Below are 15846 nucleotides of genomic sequence, written 5' to 3' on the forward strand. Positions count from 1 at the left end.
TCTCCTCTGTCCCGTTCAGTCTGGAGCCCTGTCGTCTCCTTTGTCCCGTTCAGTCTGGAGCCCTGTCGTCCCCTCTGTCCCGTTCAGTCTGGAGCCCTGTCGTCTCTGTCCCGTTCAGTCTGGAGCCCTGTCGTCTCCTCTGTCCCATTCAGTCTGGAGCCCTGTCGTCTCCTCTGTCCCGTTCAGTCTGGAGCCCTGTCGTCTCCTCTGTCCCGTTCAGTCTGGAGCCCTGTCGTCTCCTCTGTCCCGTTCAGTCTGGAGCCCTGTCGTCTCCTCTGTCCCGTTCAGTCTGGAGCCCTGTCGTCTCCTCTGTCCCGTTCAGTCTGGAGCCCTGTCGTCTCCTCTGTCCCGTTCAATCTGGAGCCCTGTCGTCTCCTCTGTCCCGTTCAGTCTGGAGCCCTGTCGTCTCCTCTGTCCCGTTCAGTCTGGAGCCCTGTCGTCCCCTCTGTCCCGTTCAGTCTGGAGCCCTGTCGTCTCCTCTGTCCCGTTCAGTCTGGAGCCCTGTCGTCTCCTCTGTCCCGTTCAGTCTGGAGCCCTGTCGTCCCCTCTGTCCCGTTCAGTCTGGAGCCCTGTCGTCTCCTCTGTCCCGTTCAGTCTGGAGCCCTGTCGTCCCCTCTGTCCCGTTCAGTCTGGAGCCCTGTCGTCCCCTCTGTCCCGTTCAGTCTGGAGCCCTGTCGTCTCCTCTGTCCCGTTCAGTCTGGAGCCCTGTCGTCTCCTCTGTCCCGTTCAGTCTGGAGCCCTGTCGTCTCCTCTGTCCCTTTCAGAGGAAGTTTCTCCGCCTTTCATCTTCAATTGGTGACTAACATTGGGAAAATTTCAAATAACGCCCAAACTCCGACACTTTGGCACCTCTCCAGCCCAGCTCCCCTGCTCACACCCCAATGAAAATGACTTTGTTCTAGCTATTGTTCGTGGATGTGTCACGTCCGTTGGGCATTGCTAGTGACAGGATGGAGAGGAGAGGAGAGAGGGATGAGCGGGATGGAGGAGTGGGCCAGGTACTCAGTATTCCACAGGCATCTCTCAAAGTGAGCTCAAGGTCGATTGCATTCCTCCCTCTCTCCCACCCTCCCCTTTTCCCTCCCTCCCACCCTCCCCTTTTCCCTCCCTCCCACCCTCCCCATTTTCCCTCTCTCCCTCCCATTTTCCCTCTCTCCCTCCCATTTTCCCTCTCTCCCTCCCATTTTCCCTCTCTCCCTCCCATTTTCCTCCCACCCTCCCATTTTCCCTCCCACCCTCCCCATTTTCCCTCCCACCCTCCCCATTTTCCCTCCCTCCCACCCTCCCCATTTCCCTCTCTCCCCCCATTTTGCCTCTCTCCCATTTTCCCTCTCTCCCTCCCATTTTCCCTCACTCCCTCCCATTTTCCCTCACTCCCTCCCATTTTCCCTCTCTCCCTCCCATTTTCCCTCCCTCCCATTTTTCCTCTCTCCCTCCCAGTTTCCCTCTCTCCCTCCCAGTTTCCCTCTCTCCCTCCCAGTTTCTCTCCCATTTTCCCTCACTCCTACATTCACTGCTGTTGGAACATCTTTCTCTTAAACTTCTGTACTTTTTTTCGATAGTAGAACATGAAAATGGTTCAAATACCACAATTCATGCACACACTTCTATTCAGCGGTACTGTGGTTAGGCCTAGGCTCCACCCAGTTTATCACGAGGTTTACCATTCAAATAAATGATTACATTTGAAATGTTTTAAATAAATACAAAAATCAGAGACAGCCATGTATGCATTAATGAATGAATTAAACAAATCATACAATCAATTTGACTTAACAACATAATGGTAATGATACTGAACTCAAAAGATGGCCAATGATTGAACAGAGCAGCAGCTAGGTTTAACTGTCTGGATCAAGTACCATTCTGTGACTGGCTAATATGCCTTATTTTTTTGCCGTGGTATCGAGTATTGTGATACTAAACCGGGTATCGGTATCAAAGTGCTGGTATCATGACAACACTACTCTCGCTCTATAATGATATCTTTCTTTCTTACCTTTCTCTTCTTCTCTCTCCCTCCTCACTCTGTTTTATCTCTTTCCTCTGCACACCCCTCCCTCTGTCTGATCGATGTTGTCATATCATCCCTTCTCTCTCTCTCGCTCTTCTAGAAATGGTTTATCGCTTCCATTTGTTCTCTCTCCCTCTGTTTTCTCTGTCGTTCTCTCCCTCTGTCTCTTCCTCCCTCACACTCCATCACTCTGTGTCCCGTGAGAAATTAGTGTTCATCCAACGAGACCGCACATCTGACAGCGTGTGCGTGCTCAGTGTGCTTTTTATTTATTTAAAAAGGCAAGTCAGTTAAGAACAAATTCTTATTTTCAATGACGGCCTAGGAACAATGGGTTAGCTACCTTGTTCAGGGCCTGTTAGCGTGTTAGCATCGGCCTGCTAACTGTCTGAATCGCCGTGGACCCATATCTTCACTTGGCTACGCATGCCTCTCTCTAATATCAAAATGCCTTGTCCTGGTTAGTGATTACTGTCTTATTTCACTGTAGAGCCTCTAGCCCTGCTCAATATGCCTTAACCAACCATGTTGTTCCACCTCCTACATATGCGATGACATCACCTGTTTTAAACGTCTCTAGAGACTATATCTCTCTCATCATTACTCAATGCCTAGGTTTACGTCCAATGTACTCTCTTCATACCATACCTTTGTCTGTACATTATGCCTTGAATCTATGCTATCGTGCCCAGAAACCTGCTCCCTTTACTCTCTGTTCTGAACGTGCTAGACGGACAGTTCTTATAGCCTTTAGCCGTACCTTTATCCTACTTCTCCTCTGTTCCTCTGGTGATGTAAAGGTTAATCCAAGCCCTGCAGTGCCTCGCTCCACTCCCACTACCCAGGTGCTCTCATTTGTTGACTTCTGTAACTGTAAAAGCCTTGGTTTCATGCATGTTAACATTAGAAGCCTCCTCCCTAAGTTTGTTGTCTTAGCCGTGTCAAATCAAATCAAATTTGATTTGTCACATACACATGGTTAGCAGATGTTAATGCGAGTGTAGCGAAATGCTTGTGCTTCTAGTTCCGACAATGCAGTGATAACCAACAAGTAATCTAACTAACAATTCTAAAACTACTGTCTTATACACAGTGTAAGGGGATAAAGAATATGTACATAAGGATATATGAGTGAGTGATGGTACAGAGCAGCAAACAGTAGATGGTATCGAGTACAGTATATACATATGAGATGAGTATGTAGACAAAGTAAACAAAGTGGCATAGTTAAAGTGGCTAGTGATACATGTATTACATAAGGATGCAGTCGATGATGTAGAGTACAGTATATACGTATGCATATGAGATGAATAATGTAGGGTAAGTAACATTATATAAGGTAGCATTGTTTAAAGTGGCTAGTGATATATTTACATCATTTCCCATCAATTCCCATTATTAAAGTGGCTGGAGTTGGGTCAGTGTCAATGACAGTGTGTTGGCAGCAGCCACTCAATGGTGGCTGTTTAACAGTCTGATAGCCTTGAGATAGAAGCTGTTTTTCAGTCTCTCAGTCCCAGCTTTGATGCACCTGTACTGACCTCGCCTTCTGGATGATAGCGGGGTGAACAGGCAGTGGTTCGGTGGTTGATGTCCTTGATGATCTTTATGGCCTTCCTGTAACATCGGGTGGTGTAGGTGTCCTGGAGGGCAGGTAGTTTGCCCCCGGTGATGCGTTGTGCAGACCTCACTACCCTCTGGAGAGCCTTACGGTTGAGGGCGGAGCAGTTGCCGTACCAGGCGGTGATACAGCCCGCCAGGATGCTCTCGATTGTGCATCTGTAGAAGTTTGTGAGTGCTTTTGGTGACAAGCCGAATTTCTTCAGCCTCCTGAGGTTGAAGAGGCGCTGCTGCGCCTTCTTCACGACGCTGTCAGTGTGAGTGGACCAATTCAGTTTGTCTGTGATGTGTATGCCGAGGAACTTAAAACTTGCTACCCTCTCCACTACTGTTCCATCGATGTGGATAGGGGGTGTTCCCTCTGCTGTTTCCTGAAGTCCACAATCATCTCCTTAGTTTTGTTGACGTTGAGTGTGAGGTTATTTTCCTGACACCACACTCCGAGGGCCCTCACCTCCTCCCTGTAGGCTGTCTCGTCGTTGTTGGTAATCAAGCCTACCACTGTTGTGTCGTCCGCAAACTTGATGATTGAGTTGGAGCGTGCGTGGCCACGCAGTCGTGGGTGAACAGGGAGTACAGGAGAGGGCTCAGAACGCACCCTTGTGGGGCCCCCGTGTTGAGGATCAGCGGGGAGGAGATGTTGTTGCCTACCCTCACCACCTGGGGGCGGCCCGTCAGGAAGTCCAGTACCCAGTTGCACAGGGCGGGGTCGAGACCCAGGGTCTCGAGCTTGATGACGAGCTTGGAGGGTACTATGGTGTTGAATGCCGAGCTGTAGTCGATGAACAGCATTCTCACATAGGTATTCCTCTTGTCCAGGTGGGTTAGGGCAGTGTGCAGTGTGGTTGAGATTGCATCGTCTGTGGACCTATTTGGGCGGTAAGCAAATTGGAGTGGGTCTAGGGTGTCAGGTAGGGTGGAGGTGATATGGTCCTTGACTAGTCTCTCAAAGCACTTCATGATGACGGAAGTGAGTGCTACGGGGCGGTAGTCGTTTAGCTCAGTTACCTTAGCTTTCTTGGGAACAGGAACAATGGTGGCCCTCTTGAAGCATGTGGGAACAGCAGACTGGTATAGGGATTGATTGAATATGTCCGTAAACACACCGGCCAGCTGGTCTGCGCATGCTCTGAGGGCGCGGCTGGGGATGCCGTCTGGGCCTGCAGCCTTGCGAGGGTTAACACGTTTAAATGTCTTACTCACCTCGGCTGCAGTGAAGGAGAGACCGCATGTTTTCGTTGCAGGCCGTGTCAGTGGCACTGTATTGTCCTCAAAGCGGGCAAAAAAGTTATTTAGTCTGCCTGGGAGCAAGACATCCTGGTCCGTGACTGGGCTGGGTTTCTTCTTGTAGTCCGTGATTGACTGTAGACCCTGTCTGAATCCTGGCTTAGGAAACCACCAAAAACCTTGAAATCTCCATCGCTAACTATAACATTTTCCGCCAAGATAGAACTGCCAAAGGGCGCGGTGTTGCAATCTACTGCAAAGATAGCCTGCAGAGTTCTGTCTTACTATCCAAGTCTGTACCCAAACAATTCGATCTTCTACTTCTAAAAATGCACCTTTCCAGAAACAAGTCTCTCACTGCTGCCGCTTGCTATAGACCTCCCTCTGCCCCCAGCTGTGCCCTCGATACCATATGTGAATTGATTGCCCCCATCTATCTTTTGAGCTCGTGCTACTAGATGACCTAAACTGGGACATGCTTAACACCCTGGCAATCCTACAATCCAAGCTTGATGCCCTCAATCTCACACAAATTATCAATGAACCTACCAGGTACAACTCCAAATCCGTAAACACGGGCACCCTCATAGATGTCATCCTAACTAACTCGCCCTCCAAATATACCTCTGCTGTTTTCAATCAAGATCTCAGCGATCACTGCCTCATTGCCTGCATCCGTAATGGGTTCTCGACCAAACGACCACCCCTCATCACTGTCAAACACTCCCTAAAACACTTCTGCAAGCAGGCCTTTCTAATTGACCTGGCCGGGGTATCCTGGAATGACATTGACCTTATCCCGTCAGTAGATGATGCCTGGCTATTCTTTAAAAGTGCCTTCCTCACCATCTTAAATAAGCATGTCCCATTCAAAAAAATGAGAACTAGGAATAGATTTAGTCCTTGGTTCACTCCAGACCTGTCTGCCCTTGACCAGCACAAAAACATCCTGTGGCGTTCTGCATTAGCAGAATCAGTTAGGATCTTGCAACCTTTCGGTTACTGCCCCAACACTCTAACCACTAGGCTACCTGCTTCGTCCTATAGAGGACTCCTGATATCTCCAGGAGTGATAAGTATAATTTTCGTGTTGTTGTTTAGTACTGTCTCAGGCCATCTACTTTTTAAGGGTCCACACCACTCTCTCAATTAAGTATCTTACCTAGTTTTCGGATGATCTCATTTAGCTTTTTTGTAGTTCTTTAGTCAACTATGTGTGTGTGTTTTCTGTACCTGTTCGCTCCTCTCACTGTAGGATTTACAGACAGACACTCCCCACCCCTTAGCTGCAACCCTTCTAATTTAATGTACCCTACGTGCACAACCCATGTGGAATACCTGGAACTGCTGATCTGCGGTCAAGAACGCTGAGTTCATCTCAGCCTATGCTGCCCTTCAGTCCCTAGACTTTTTGGCCCTGACAGAGACATGGATCAACCCAGAGAATACTGCTATTCCAGCTGCTCTCTCTTCATCAGACTACTTTTCAACGTACTCTCAGTACTGGTGACCCCCAGGGCTTGGTTCTAGGCCCTCTCCTCTTCTCTCTTTACACCAAGTCACTTGACTCCATTATATCCTCACATGGTCTCTCCTGTCATTGCTATCTGGATGACACTCAACTACATATTTCCCTAGATTTCCCAAGTCACCCGCTCCTCCGCGCACTACATATTTCCCTAGATTTCCCAAGTCACCCCGCTCCTCCGCGCACTACATATTTCCCTAGATTTCCCAAGTCACCCCGCTCCTCCGCGCACTACACATTTCCCTAGATTTCCCAAGTCACCCGCTCCTCCGCGCACTACATATTTCCCTAGATTTCCCAAGTCACCCCGCTCCTCCGCGCACTACATATTTCCCTAGATTTCCCAAGTCACCCCGCTCCTCCGCGCACTACATATTTCCCTAGATTTCCCAAGTCACCGGCTCCTCCGCGCACTACATATTTCCCTAGATTTCCCAAGTCACCCCGCTCCTCCGCGCACTACACATTTCCCTAGATTTCCCAAGTCACCCCGCTCCTCCGCGCACTACACATTTCCCTAGATTTCCCAAGTCACCCCGCTCCTCCGCGCACTACACATTTCCCTAGATTTCCCAAGTCACCCCGCTCCTCCGCGCACTACATATTTCCCTAGATTTCCCAAGTCACCCCGCTCCTCCGCGCACTACATATTTCCCTAGATTTCCCAAGTCACCCCGCTCCTCCGCGCACTACATATTTCCCTAGATTTCCCAAGTCACCCCGCTCCTCCGCGCACTACATATTTCCCTAGATTTCCCAAGTCACCCCGCTCCTCCGCGCACTACATATTGCCCTAGATTACCCAAGTCACCCCGCTCCTCCGCGCACTACATATTTCCCTAGATTTCCCAAGTCACCCCGCTCCTCCGCGCACTACATATTTCCCTAGATTTCCCAAGTCACCCCGCTCCTCCGCGCACTACATATTTCCCTAGATTTCCCAAGTCACCCCGCTCCTCCGCGCACTACATATTTCCCTAGATTTCCCAAGTCACCCCGCTCCTCCGCGCACTACATATTGCCCTAGATTACCCAAGTCACCCCGCTCCTCCGCGCACTACATATTTCCCTAGATTTCCCAAGTCACCCCGCTCCTCCGCGCACTACATATTTCCCTAGATTTCCCAAGTCACCCCGCTCCTCCGCGCACTACATATTGCCCTAGATTACCCTAGTCACCCCGCTCCTCCGCGCACTACATATTTATGACATGTACATACTATGACTGAGATATGTGGTTCTCCCACCTAACTGGATGCACTAACTGGAAGTCGCTCTGGGTTAGACAAGCCTTTATTCTTCCTACTATTCTTCACAAGCCTTTATTCTTCCCACTGCCCTCACATCAGAAATGTGTTGATGTTCATTCTTTCTTTCTCTCTTTCTTTCTCTCTTTCTCTCTTTCTTTCCTTCTCTCTTTCAGTGTTAGAACTCAGTCTGATGTGTGCCTGTTGTGTGTTGCCCTTTGTAAGCACTATTATTTTTCAGGGGGCTCATTGAATATTAATGAGAAGCTCGCTGGACTCCCTGCTGCTGGAAAGATGGAAAGATTAACACAACTGTGTGTGTGTGTGTGTGTGTGTGTGTGTGTGTGTGTGTGTGTGTGTGTGTGTGTGTGTGTGTGTGTGTGTGTGCCCACCTCTGAGTGCATGGTAAACAGAGCTCATTAGAGCCACTTATAGCAAGAATTGACTGTACCTACTGCCCACCTGCTGTGTGTGTGTGTGCCAGCCTCAACACCTGCTGTCAGGCAGTGATGTGTACACCTGCTCCCTCTAGCCACCATACATCAGTCATTTAGCAACAGGGTAGGAGGAAATGATTCCTAATCGTGTGTGTGTTGTAGATGGAGGACCAAGCAGAATCTGGACTATTCCTTCCTCATGATGTATGCTGTGAGCAAAGGAGTCTACTATGTCCAGGTATGTACGTCCTTGGAACACACATGCACACACATTCCGTCCCTAGCCCTATTAAAACAGCGTTCCCATGGCAACATGTTAGAATGTGACCGGCAGGAGCAGTATGTGTCTGGGGCAGAGTTGTAGTACACCTAGTACCAACACACACACACACACACTTACTTCAGCATTAGATTATTCGTTACCACGGAAACAGTGATGAGTCTGCAGTTTGGAACAATGCGTTCCCAATTTGGCATGTTCTTTACATCAAACAAGGCCATTTGCAATTGTGTGTGGGTCAGAAGAGCAGGACGGAGAGAGATGGAGTTGCATGCTCTTTTGTCAGAGTTGGGCAGTATTTCCCCCTCCTTGTGAAGATCAGAGGTACTGTGATACTGTACAGGTTGTTCTGTCTGTTATATCATACCACCTGCTGATCCCTCCCTCATTCCCATAGATCACAAGCATACATGGATATAATGAGCTACCACATTAAATCTCATTTCTTCTTCTGTTAACCCCATCTGTCATTTGTTTGTTTGTGTTCTGGTTGATGTTTTAATGTTCCATTCTGTGTTGACATTGTCTCCAGGGGATGACAGAGGTACTGAGTGCTGTCATTAACACTGTAGTTGACTTTACTGTTGTAGGCCACAGACATCATAGTGCCTATAGAATGTACACAACCATAGATCTTATGTACAGTGCATTCAGAAAGTATTTAGACCCCTTGACTTTTCCCACATTTTGTTTCGTTACAGCCTTATTCTAAAATGGATTGAAAAAATGTATCATCATCAATCTACACACATTATGTGTTTAGATTATTTTTTTTAGCAAAGAAATTAAAAACATGAGACTCGAAATTGAGCTCAGGTGCATCCTGTTTCCATTGATCATCCTTGAGATGTTTCAACAACTTGATGGAGTCCACCTGTGGTAAATTCAATTGATTGGACATGATTTGGAAAGGCACCGCACCTGTCTATATAGCAGTTGACAGTGCATGTCACAGCAAAAACCAAGCCACGGGGTCGAAGAAATTGTCCGTAGAGCTCAAAGACAGGATTGTGTCGAGGCACATATCTGTGGAAGGGTATCAAAAAATGTCTGCAGCATTGAAGGTCCCCAAGAACACAGTGGTCTCTATCATTCTTAAATTTAAGAAGTTTGGAACCACCAAGGCTCTTCCTAGAGCTGGCCGCCCGGCCAAACTGAGCAATCGGGGGAGAAGGGCCTTGGTCTTGGAGGTGACCAAGAACCCGATGGTCATTCTGACAGAGCTCCAGAGTTCCTCTGTGGAGATGGAAGAACCTTCTAGAAGGACAACCATCTCTGCAGCACTCGACCAATCGGGCCTTTTAAGGGTAGAGGGGCCAGATGGAAGCCACTCCTCAGTAAAAGTCACATGACAGCCCGATTGGAGTTTGCCAAAAGGCACCTAAAGGACTCAGACCATGAGAAACAGGATTCTCTTGTCTGATGAAACCAAGATTGAACTTTTTGGCCTGAATGCCAAGCATCATGTCTAGAGGAAACCTGGCACCATCCCTACAGTGAAGCATGGTGGTGGCAGCATCATGCTGCGGGGATGTTTTTCAGCGGCATGGACTGGGAGTCAGGATCAAGGGAAAGATGGACAGAGCCAAGTACATAGAGATCCCTTGATGAAAACCTGGTCCAGAGCGGACCTCCGACTGGGTCGAAGGACAACGACACTAAGCACACAGCCAAGACAACGCAGGAGGGGCTTCGGGACAAGTCTCTGAGTGGCCCAACCAGAGCCTGGACTTGAACCTGATCGAACATCTCTGGAGAGACCTGAAAATAGCTGTGCAGCAACGCTCCCCATCCAACCTGACAGCTTGAGAGGATCTACAGAGAAGAACGGGAGAAACTCCCCAAATACAGGTGTGCCAAGCTTGTAGCATCATACCCAAGAAGACTCGGCTGTAAGCGCTGCCAAAAGGTGCTTCAACAAAGTACTGAGTAAAGGGTCTGAAGACTTATGTAACTGATATTATTTTCAATCATTTCAAAAAACCTGTTTTTGCTTTGTCATTATGGGGTATTGTGGGGGGATTTCTTATTTTTCTGGGGCTTTAACGTAAGAAAATGTGAATACTTTCCAAATGCACTGTACACACCCAGTGTTTCTGTAGCCGCTATGCACCAGCTTAGCTCAGTGAGAGGGACTTGGTGTATGCTGTTATGTTTGTCAGCTGTATGTGTGATCGCTGAACCCCTGCAAGCCTCTCACCTCACCAGTCACTCTTTCTCCCCCAACACACCACCTTCACCTCAGTTGGAGGATGACATTGTGGCCAAACCAAACTACTTTGCCACCATGAAGAACTTTGCCCTACAGCTCTCCTCTGAGGACTGGATGATCCTTGAGTTCTCCCAACTCGGCTTCATCGGTAACGCACATGAACACACACACACACACACACACAGTCTGAGCATTTAGCAACCCTTTCTTTACGTGGGCTGCGTCTCCATGCACCGATGTCGGCCTTCCGCATGTGGTGGAAGGTGGCAGAGCTACAGTGTTTGTCAGACCAGGACCCATCCTGAAAATCGGCCTTCTAACGAAATGTCTGTACTGTCCGAACGGTTGGGGCTATAAACGAATGACATCACCATCGAAAGCAGAGACAATCACAAACACGTTGTTTTGCCCTACGACACCCACAAGCCTCACAAAGCTTGTGTGAAACGAACCCGGAACCAGTTAAAATATCAGTGGAAGTACTTCAGTGCAGTAAATATTAATGGCAGTACTTCAGTGCAGTAAATATTAATGGCAGTACTTCAGTGCAGTAAATATTAATGGCAGTACTTCAGTGCAGTAAATATTAATGGCAGTACTTCAGTGCAGTAAATATAATGGCAGTACTTCAGTACCAATGTAAAAAAGGGGTTAAAGCTGCAATATCGAACTTTTTGGGCATCCTGACAAAATTCACATAGAAGTGTGACTTATATAGATCTATATTCTCATTGAAAGCAAGTCTAAGAAGCTCGGCAGGCAGCCCAGGTGTTAGAGTGTAGGGGCGGCAGGTAGCCCAGGGGTTAGAGTGTAGGGGCGGCAGGTAGCCCAGGGGTTAGAGTGTAGGGGCGGCAGGTAGCCCAGGGGTTAGAGTGTAGGGGCGGCAGGTAGCCCAGGGGTTAGAGTGTAGGGGTGGCAGGTAGCCCAGGGCTTAGAGTGTAGGGGCGGCAGGTAGCCCAGGGGTTAGAGTGTAGGGCCGGCAGGTAGCCCAGGGGTTAGAGTGTTGGGGCGGCAGGTAGCCCAGGGGTTAGAGTGTCGGGGCGGCAGGTAGCCCAGGGGTTAGAGTGTCGGGGCGGCAGGTAGCCCAGGGGTTAGAGTGTAGGGGCGGCAGGTAGCCCAGTGGTTAGAGCGTTGTGCCAGTAACCGAAAGGTTGCTGGATCAAATCCCTGAGCTGACAAGGTAAAAATCTGTCGTTCTGCCCCTGAGCAAGGCAGTTCCCCAGGCGCCGAATACTTGGATGTCGATTATGGCAGCCCCCTCACCTCTCTGATTCAGAGGGGTTGGGTTAAATGCAGAAGACACATTTCAGTTGAATACATTCAGTTGTACAACTGACTAGATATCTCCCTCTTCCATATTTGTCTTTGTAAACCAGCTAAAAAGATATTTCACAGCGGTTTCGACAGTACAATGATTATCTACAGGACTGCTTGTTTTGTCACATAAATTGAAATTAGGTGAACTATTAGAATATTTGCAACCAGGAAATGGCACCACAAAAACTCATAAAAAGTATTTCCTGAGTTTTAGTATATATCTCAGATATGGGCTGACACTTCAAAACATACTTCCTCCCCCCAATTTTTTTTGACTATCGTTTTTTTTCTCCATGGATGAATATGTTATTCAATGTGTTTCTATGGGCTAATAGCAGTAAGGCCAAATTCAATGCTTCATCAAATAATCACATAGCTTGGTATGACCATATTAAAACAATTCCATATGTTAGCTTAGTAGAAACCCAGACCCAGGCCCTTAGACTCCAGCAGGTTATTAACGAACACTGACTGTCAGCTAAAATTATGGAACATCAGCAAACATCAGGAGGCTTTTAGAGTGTAAAAAAACAAAGGTTTGAGTGGCCATCACACTTAACATACTCCTTCTATGCTCTGTCTTCCACTCTCCATCTCGCTATCGATCCCCCAACCTCCCGCTCTCCATGTTTCACTCCCTCCTCTTTCTCCTCCCCCTCTCTCTCCCCATCGACCTCTCCTCTCCCTCCCTCTCTCAGGTAAGATGTTCCAGGCTCCAGATCTCAACCTCATAGTAGAGTTTATCCTCATGTTCTATAAGGAGAAGCCCATTGATTGGCTACTGGACCACATCCTCTGGGTCAAAGTGTGTAACCCAGAGAAAGACGCGGTACGTAAAAACTGTGTGTGGGGAGGGGGTATCTTCAACTTTTTTCACGATCTACCCTTTCTCCCTGCAGAAGCATTGTGAGAGGCAGAAGTCGAGTCTGCGTGTGCGGTTCAGGCCCTCTCTTTTTCAACATGTGGGGCTGCACTCCTCTCTGGCCGGAAAGATCCAGAAACTCACTGTGGGTCCCAAACCTCTCATCCTCTCTCTAGCACCCTCCCTCTCACCCTAGATCACTCTCTCTGCATCAGCCTTTTACCATATGTCCAATCACCACCTCCATCTACCCACATATCTCCTCAACCCACCATACTAGGCCATGCTCACTTCCCCCTGGTATGACCACTTCCGGTCATCTATGCTGCTGTCTCACTTCCACTTGCTGTTTAGGATAAGGACTTCCTGAAGCCCCTGCTCCATAAGATCCATGTGAACCCGCCTGCTGAGGTGTCCACATCTCTCAAGGTACATCACCTTTAAATCACCCTCACAGATACCTTTCTGGCTTGACCTTCTTATGAGTTGAAAAATATATATTGTTTTAAAGCCTGTTTCACCATTGGCTTTTTATTTCAAAATGTAAGGTAGTACGATATAATGGTTTGATATAGTTATTTGTGAAGTATACTGAGATGTTTTGAATTCATTAAAAACGTTTGATATGTGTACTTATTTGTGAAGTATACTGAGATGTTTTGAATGCATTCAGCTGACAGTGCTGCACTGTGCTGTGCAGGTGTACCAGGGCCACACTTTGGAGAAGACCTACCTGGGAGAAGACTTCTTCTGGGCCATCAATCCTACTGCTGGAGACTACGTCCTCTTCAAGTTTGACAAGCCCATCAACATAGAGAGGTGAGGAGGGAGATGGAGCTGTGTGTGTGCATTTCTGAGGGAAAAGGGATGTCGTGCCATACATACAATCTTCCTCTTCCACAAGCTTAAGCGTGCCTCTCTCTGGGGCTCAGTGTCTGCTAATGAGGGTGTTCTAAAATAAGAACTCCCAGGACACCCTGGGTGATTCACAGAAAGAAAGAGCGGAAAGGGTTGGAAGGAGAAAGAAAGAGAGGTGGTGGAGGAAGGAGACAGAGATGAGGTGATGTGGATGAGTAGAAAGAGAGGCGGTGGAGGAAGGAGACATAGATGAGGTGATGTGGATGAGTAGAAAGAGAGGTGGTGGAGGAAGGAGACAGAGATGAGGTGATGTGGATGAGTAGAAAGAGAGATAGTGGAGGAAGGAGACAGAGATGAGGTGATGTGGATGGAATGGATGAGTAGAAAGAGAGGTGGTGGAGGAAGGAGACAGAGATGAGGTGATGTGGATGGAATGGATGAGTAGAAAGAGAGGTGGTGGAGGAAGGAGACAGAGATGAGGTGATGTGGATGGAATGGATGCGTAGAAAGAGAGGTGGTGGAGGAAGGAGACAGAGATGAGGTGATGTGGATGAGTAGAAAGAGGCGATAGAGGTGTTAGAGAAGTCAGGGAGCTTCAAGGGTATTGACTGAGAGGAAAAAGAGGCCAACTCATCATTCTGTTTCATGTGTAGTGTTTCATGTGTAGTGTTTCATGTGTATCAAATCAATCAAATTAAAATTTGATTTGTCTATTGCGCCGAATACAACAGTGGAAATGCTTGCTTACAATCCCTAAACCAACAATGCAGTTTTAAGAAATAACAAAATAACTAATAATTCAATAATTAAAGAGCAGCAGTAAAATAACAATAGTGAGACTATATATAGCGTGTACCGGTACAGAGTCAATGTGCGGGGGCACCGGTTAGTCGAGGTAATATGTAAAAATAATAATAATAATTTTAAAAAGCTTTATTTAACTAGGCAAGTCAGTTAAGAACAAATTCTTATTTACAATGACGGCCAAACCCGGGCCAATGGTGCGCTGCCCAATGGGACTCCCAATCACGGCCGGTTGTGATACAGCCTGGATTTGAACCAGGATGTCTGCAGTGACACCTCAAGCGCTAAGATACAATGCCTTAGACCACTGCGACACTCAGGAGCCCTACATGTTGGTAGAGTTATTAAAGTGACTATGCATAGATAATAACAGAGACTAGCAGTATCATGGAAGAGGGTGGAGGGGCAATACAAATAGTCTGGGTAGCCATTTTATTAGATGTTCAGGAGTCTTATGGCTTGGGGGTAGAAGCTGTTTAAAAGCCTCTTGGACCTAGACTTGGTGCTCCGGTACTGCTTGCCGTGCGGTAGCAGAGAAAACAGTCTATGACTAGGGTGGTTGGAGTCTTAAACTATTTTTTAGGGCCTTCCCCTGACACTGCCTGGTATAGAGGTCCTGGATGGCAGGAAGTTTGGCCCCGGTGATGTACTGGGCCGTACACACTACCCTCTGTAGTGCCATGCGGTCAGATGCCTGGTATAGAGGTCCTGGATGGCAGGAAGTTTGGCCCCGGTGATGTACTGGGCCGTACACACTACCCTCTGTAGCTCCATACCAGGCAGTGATGCAACCCGTCAGGATGCTCTTAATGGTGCAGCTGCAGAACCTTTTGAGGTTCTGAGGACCCATGCCAAATCTTTTCAGTCTCCTGAGGGGGAATAGGCTTTGTCTTGCCCTCTTCACGACTGTCTTGATGTGTTTGGACCATGTTAGTTTGTTGGTGATGTGGACACCAAGGAACTTGAAGCTCTCACTCTCCACTACAGCCCCGTCGATGAGAATGTGGGCATGCTCGGTCCTCCTTTTCCTGTAATCCACAATAATGTCCTTTGTCTTGATCACGTTGAGGGGGAAGTTGTTGTCCTTGCACCACACAGTCAGGTCTCTGATGACCTCCCTATAGGCTGTCTTGTCATTGTCGGTGATCAGGCCTACCATCTGCAAACTTAATGATGGTGTTGGAGTCATGCCTGGCCGTACAGTCATGAGTGAACAGGGAGTACAGGAGGGGACTGAGCACGCACCCTTGAGGGGCCTCCGTGTTGAGGATCAGCGTGGCGGATGTGTTGTTACCTACCCTTACCACCCGGGGGCGACCTGTCAGGAAGTCCAGGATCCAGTTGCATAGGGAGGTGTTTAGTCCCAGAGTCCCAGGGTCCTTAGCTTAGTGATGAGCTTTGAGGGCACTATGGTGTTGAACGCTGAGCTGTAGTCAATGA

At 48.1% G+C, this 15846-nt stretch overlaps 1 protein-coding gene across 2 annotated transcripts in view; it reads left to right on the top strand.

Annotated features, from left to right (window-relative positions):
- The window catches only part of LOC115113127 (alpha-1,3-mannosyl-glycoprotein 4-beta-N-acetylglucosaminyltransferase A-like), an 85318-nt gene that overhangs the window by 61193 nt on the left and 8279 nt on the right, over positions 1-15846 (top strand). For both annotated transcript variants that reach the window (XM_029640417.2, XM_029640408.2), the window contains 6 exons: positions 8236-8311; positions 10599-10713; positions 12581-12711; positions 12782-12889; positions 13099-13173; positions 13445-13563. In XM_029640417.2, the coding sequence (XP_029496277.1) occupies positions 8236-8311; positions 10599-10713; positions 12581-12711; positions 12782-12889; positions 13099-13173; positions 13445-13563 (624 nt within the window). The remainder of the gene's footprint in view (positions 1-8235; positions 8312-10598; positions 10714-12580; positions 12712-12781; positions 12890-13098; positions 13174-13444; positions 13564-15846) is intronic.

Source organism: Oncorhynchus nerka, linkage group LG3 (assembly GCF_034236695.1).
Source record: "Oncorhynchus nerka isolate Pitt River linkage group LG3, Oner_Uvic_2.0, whole genome shotgun sequence".
NCBI classification, from domain to species: domain Eukaryota; kingdom Metazoa; phylum Chordata; class Actinopteri; order Salmoniformes; family Salmonidae; genus Oncorhynchus; species Oncorhynchus nerka.